General features: G+C 67.1%; 1 protein-coding gene across 1 annotated transcript in view; it reads right to left on the bottom strand.

The window, feature by feature from the left end:
* PFAS (phosphoribosylformylglycinamidine synthase) overlaps nucleotides 1-4,682 on the bottom strand; it is a 40,748-nt gene that overhangs the window by 19,151 nt on the left and 16,915 nt on the right. Inside the window, exons 13-15 of the mRNA XM_034757293.1 lie at nucleotides 3,971-4,127; nucleotides 3,794-3,855; nucleotides 496-657 (exon numbers count right to left, since the gene is read on the bottom strand). Coding sequence (XP_034613184.1) covers nucleotides 496-657; nucleotides 3,794-3,855; nucleotides 3,971-4,127 — 381 coding nt within the window. The remainder of the gene's footprint in view (nucleotides 1-495; nucleotides 658-3,793; nucleotides 3,856-3,970; nucleotides 4,128-4,682) is intronic.

Here is a 4,682-nt window from a genome sequence, read left to right as displayed (position 1 = left end):
GGGGGGGGGGGGGGGGGGGGGGGGGGAGGAGGGAGGGAGCGCCCTGGGGAAGGCACTGCCTGGGGGTGCCCCCGCCCCACTGCCAGCCCCCTCTCACCCCAAGCCCAACCCTTCCTCTGCCCCCACTGAGATCCCATCCTGTGGCACCCCCTTCTCCCCACCTCCCAGCCCCATCTCTGCTACCAGCATCCCCGTCCCATCCTTTGTGCTACACCACCCCCCTCTCCACAGAGCCCCCCAGTGTCCCCCCCAGTCCCAGCCAACCCCACCCGGCACCGCTCCACAGACCCAGCCCCCGCACGCCAACTCCACCCCCAGCTCAAACCCCGCATGCACCAACCCCACAGTGACCAGGGCCCCCCCATCAGTCCCACCCACTGAGCCCTGAGGCCCTGTCCCTAGGCTCAAGCCATCATCGCATGCAGCTCCCGGCTGCCCACCCCTAGCCCTGTGCCCCCAGCCCCGACCCGTCCCCCCCCACATCGGCGCCCGTACCCGTCCGTCCCCAGTGATGGTGCCCACGACGTCCACGGGGCAGCGTTCGCGCTGGCCCAGGCGCTGCAGCAGCGCGACATCGGTGGGGCGCAGCAGGAGGGCGTTGGACTCCTGGTACTCGGCCCCCCAGATCTCCAGCACGCTCAGCGTGGGGTCCCCCAGCTGGGGGGTACATGGGTGTCAGTGAGGGGGGAGGGGAGGAGATTGGGGGCCTGGATCACACACCCAGAAGGGGCTGGAGGGGGAGGGATGTGGGGGGTCCCACATAATCAGGAGCGACAGACAGGGCGGGGACAGGGGCTGGGAGCAGCCATATGGTGAGGTCGGGGGCTGGGGGGAAATCGGGGTCCCACACACCCTGGAGCCGCTGGCTGGGGGCAGGGAGTGGCCCTGCTTGGTAGCCCCACACCGGAGCGCTGCTGGGGCAGGGCTGCAGCCAGCCCCATGGGGGTGAGTCCCCACAGCTCCCCAGAACCGAACACTGGGGATGGGGGCTACAGCTGGGCCCAGCCTCTGAGAGGGGAGAGTCCTGGTAGATTGCGGGGGGTTGCAGCCCCACCCCTAGTATGGAGTGGGGAAGCCATGGGGTCATGCCCAGCTACGCTGAAACGGGGACAGGCCCACACCCCTGGGAGTGGCTGGTATGACGGGGCAGGCTGGGGGGGCAGAGGGTCCCAGCACACCTGGGAGCAGCTGGCGTGTGGGAGCAGAGGTGCTGGGGGTCCCCACACCCCTGGGAGTAGCTAGCAAGATGGGGCAGGCTGGGAGGGCAGGGGGTCCCCACACACCTGGAAGCGGCTGGCGTAGATCACGGCCCCAGCTGGGTCACTCAGCTCCTTCAGCACGTTCCCTGGAGGGCGGGGCAGGAAGAGTCACCCACTGCCGGGGCACCAGGCCCTCCACTACACCCCACCCAGGCACTGATCCCCCACCCACTGCCGGCCTGGAACCACCACCGCCGCCCCCCGGCCCTGCCCCACCCCCTCACCGTTGCCCCCGGCCCCCTGGTCGTGGAGGCTGCAGATGGGGTTGGCCTTCCCTCTCTCCACGCAGCCCCGCAGCACCCGGTTCATCTTCTGCTCCATCTCGGGGTCCCCCCGCTGCACCGCCCTGAAATCCAGCTCGCTGGCGTTGTCCCCCTGCACCTGGTGGGAGATGGGGGGGTCACCCCGACACAAACCTTCTGATACAATCCCCCACAACCAATCCTCCCAGCAGCCCCCCCCAAATCCAGCTCGCTGGTGTTGTCTCCCTGCATCTGGGAGGGATGGGGCTCATCCCAACAGAGCCCCAATGCCCCCCATTGTCCCCTGCTCTCAGGCTGGGGGGAGCATGTGGGGGCACAGCCCAGGCAGGGCTGTGCACAGAGGACTGTGGGCTTCATTGGGAAGTGAGTTGGGAGGGCAGAGGGCTGCATGGGCCCCACTGTTGGGGGGCGGTATGTAGCGGGGGGGGTAACACAGGCCAGGGCTGAGGGGGACAGGCCCCACTGTGGGAGGGGGTTAAGTGGGCCGCACTGTGGCGGGGGGGGGAGGGGGAACATGGGGGCAGAGCTGTATGGGAGCAATGAGGGGGCGGGATGGCCCAGGGGGGAGGGGTAAGATAGGGGGAGACACATTAGGGATATAGGGGGAGCAGTACAGGCAGTGGATGGGGGCTGGGCCTAAGGCTCTGCTGACCCCCCCATCCCCAGCGCCCACAGGGAAGCCCCCCATCCCTGCCCCCCAGGTCCCCTCCTCACTCACCTCGATGGAGGAGGCTGAGCTCCCCCCGACTCCGATGCGGTACACGGGGCCCCCCACTTTCACCACCTGCATCCCTGGAGGGAGAGCGAACAGTAAGACCTCCACAAAACCCACCCCAGCCCCATGGCAGGAGCTGCCTCTCCTTCGCCCCCCGCCCCCCCTCGCAAAAGCGGGGAAGACTTGGGGCCAGATGGCTGCTCTCAGACAACATGGGGTCCGTGGGGGAGGCAGGGCAGGGAGGCTCTTAGGCCGGGGGTGGAACTGCAGTATGTGGGGAGGGAAAAGGCAGAGGGGGTTTCCTGGGGAGTGGCTTGGGGTGGGGAGGGGTTCTTTGCAGGGGGGGAGGGTTGGGGGGTACTCACCAGGCTCAGGGGGCTCCTTGCACAAATGAATGTCCTCCATGGTGCCGATCCCCCCGCTGAACATGATGGGCTTGATCCATTCGCGGCGCTGCCCGTTGGGGAGCTGCTGGCCGAAGGAACGGGCGAATCCTGCCCGAGATGGGGGGTTAGAGCAGAGACACCCCCGCAGCTCCTCGTTCTGCCCCTCCCGATGTGACGAACTGGGACTGTTCTTGCTGGGGTGTGTGAATGCTGACAGGGGAGTGTGACTAGGATGGTCTGCATCGGGGGATGGGAGTCTGCCCGAGGGAACATACCTGAGCTTGTAACATGAGAACCCAGGAAGGGGTTGGAGGCCAGGTGACTCCGGGGGCCCGGGAAACTGAAAAAAGGCTGTGGGAGGGGTCGCTGAAGGAGGGCTGGAAGCAGGCTGGAGAGATGGCTGGGAGGCAGAGATGGCTCTGACCTCCCAAGGGGGGCTGGGCTGGGATGCCTTGGGACCCCAAGATGGACCTAACGGAGGGGGTCCCTGTTGTCTGTGCCTGCAAGACCTGTCTTGGACTGTATTCCTGTCATCCAAATAAACCTTCTGCTTTACTGGCTGGCTGAGAGTCATGGCGAATTGCAGGAAGCCGGGGGTGCAGGGCCCTGAGTCCCCCAATACTCCGTGACACCCTCCCCACTGGGCACCACGGCCCTATAGTGCTTGGCATTCCCCTGCCCAGATTGTTATATACCACCACCGCCCCGCTCCACCCTAGAGCTAGGCACATCCCCTTCCTGTGTTCCCCAACTCCCGCCCCAGAGGACAGACTAGAGCCCACGGCCTCCTGGCCGCCCCAGAAGAACAGAGGAGGACCAGGCAGGTCCCCTTCTGAGGGGGGAGCAAGAGGGCAGCTGATGGGGTGACACGGGAGCACGCCCCTGTGAAGATANTGCGGGGGGTTGCAGCCCCACCCCTAGTATGGAGTAGGGGAGCCATGGGGTCATGCCCAGCTACCCTGAAACTGGGACAGGCCCACACCCCTGGGAGTGGCTGGTATGACGAGGCAGGCTGGGGGGGCAGAGGGGCAGGGGGTCCTCACACACCTGGGAACAGCTGGCGTGGGGGAGCAGGGGGTCCCCACATCCCTGGGAGTCACAGGCATGGGGGGCAGGGGGTCCCCACACCCCTGGGAGTCACGGGCATGGGGGGCAGGGGGACCCACACACCTGGAAGCGGCTGGCGTAGATCACGGCCCCGGCTGGGTCACTCAGCTCCTTCAGCACGTTCCCTGGAGGGCGGGGCAGGAAGAGTCACCCACTGCTGGGGCACCAGCCCCCCCCACTACGCCCCACCCAGGCCCTGATCCCCCACCCCACCACCCCCGGCCCTGCCCCCCCCCTCACCATTGCCCCCGGCCCCCTGGTCATGGAGGCTGCAGATGGGGTTGGCTTTCCCTCTCTCCACGCAGTCCCGCAGCACCCGGTTCATCTTCTGCTCCATCTCAGGGTCCCCCCGCTGCACCGCCCCGAAATCCAGCTCGCTGGCATTGTCCCCCTGCACCTGGTGGGAGATGGGGGCGGGTCACCCGAGACAAACCTTCTGATACAGCCCCGACCCCCCCAGCCTAATCCTCCCAGCAGCACCCCCAAATCCAGCTTGCCGGTGTTGTCCCCCTGCTTCTGGGGGGGGGGGACAGGGCTCACCCCAACACAGCCCCAATGCCCCCCATTGCTCCCTGCTCTCAGGCAGCGCTGGGCACACAGGACTTTGGGCCTCGTTGGGAAGTGAATTGGGGGCATCCTGGGGGTCACATAGGGATGAGGCCGGGCAGGCTCCACTACAGACATGGGGGCGAGGGCTGCGTGGGCCCCACTGTTGATGGGGGGTATGTAGCAGGGTGGGGGTAACACTGGGCCAGGGCTGAGGGGGGCAGGCCCCACTGTGGGAGGGGGCCAAGTGGGCCACACTATATCTGGGGGCGGGGGAGGGGAAGGTGGGTGACTTGGGGTCAGGGCTGAATGGGAGCAGTGATGGGGCGAGATGTCCCGGGGGGGGGGTAAGAGTTCAGGCAGTGGGTGGGGGTGGGGCATTGCCCAGGGCTCTGCTGATCCTCCC

The sequence above is a fragment of the Trachemys scripta genome, chromosome 25 (assembly GCF_013100865.1).
Source record: "Trachemys scripta elegans isolate TJP31775 chromosome 25, CAS_Tse_1.0, whole genome shotgun sequence".
Taxonomy (NCBI): Eukaryota; Metazoa; Chordata; order Testudines; family Emydidae; genus Trachemys; species Trachemys scripta.
Note: the sequence above shows the minus strand (reverse complement) of the source record. Positions and strands in the feature narration are given on the sequence as shown.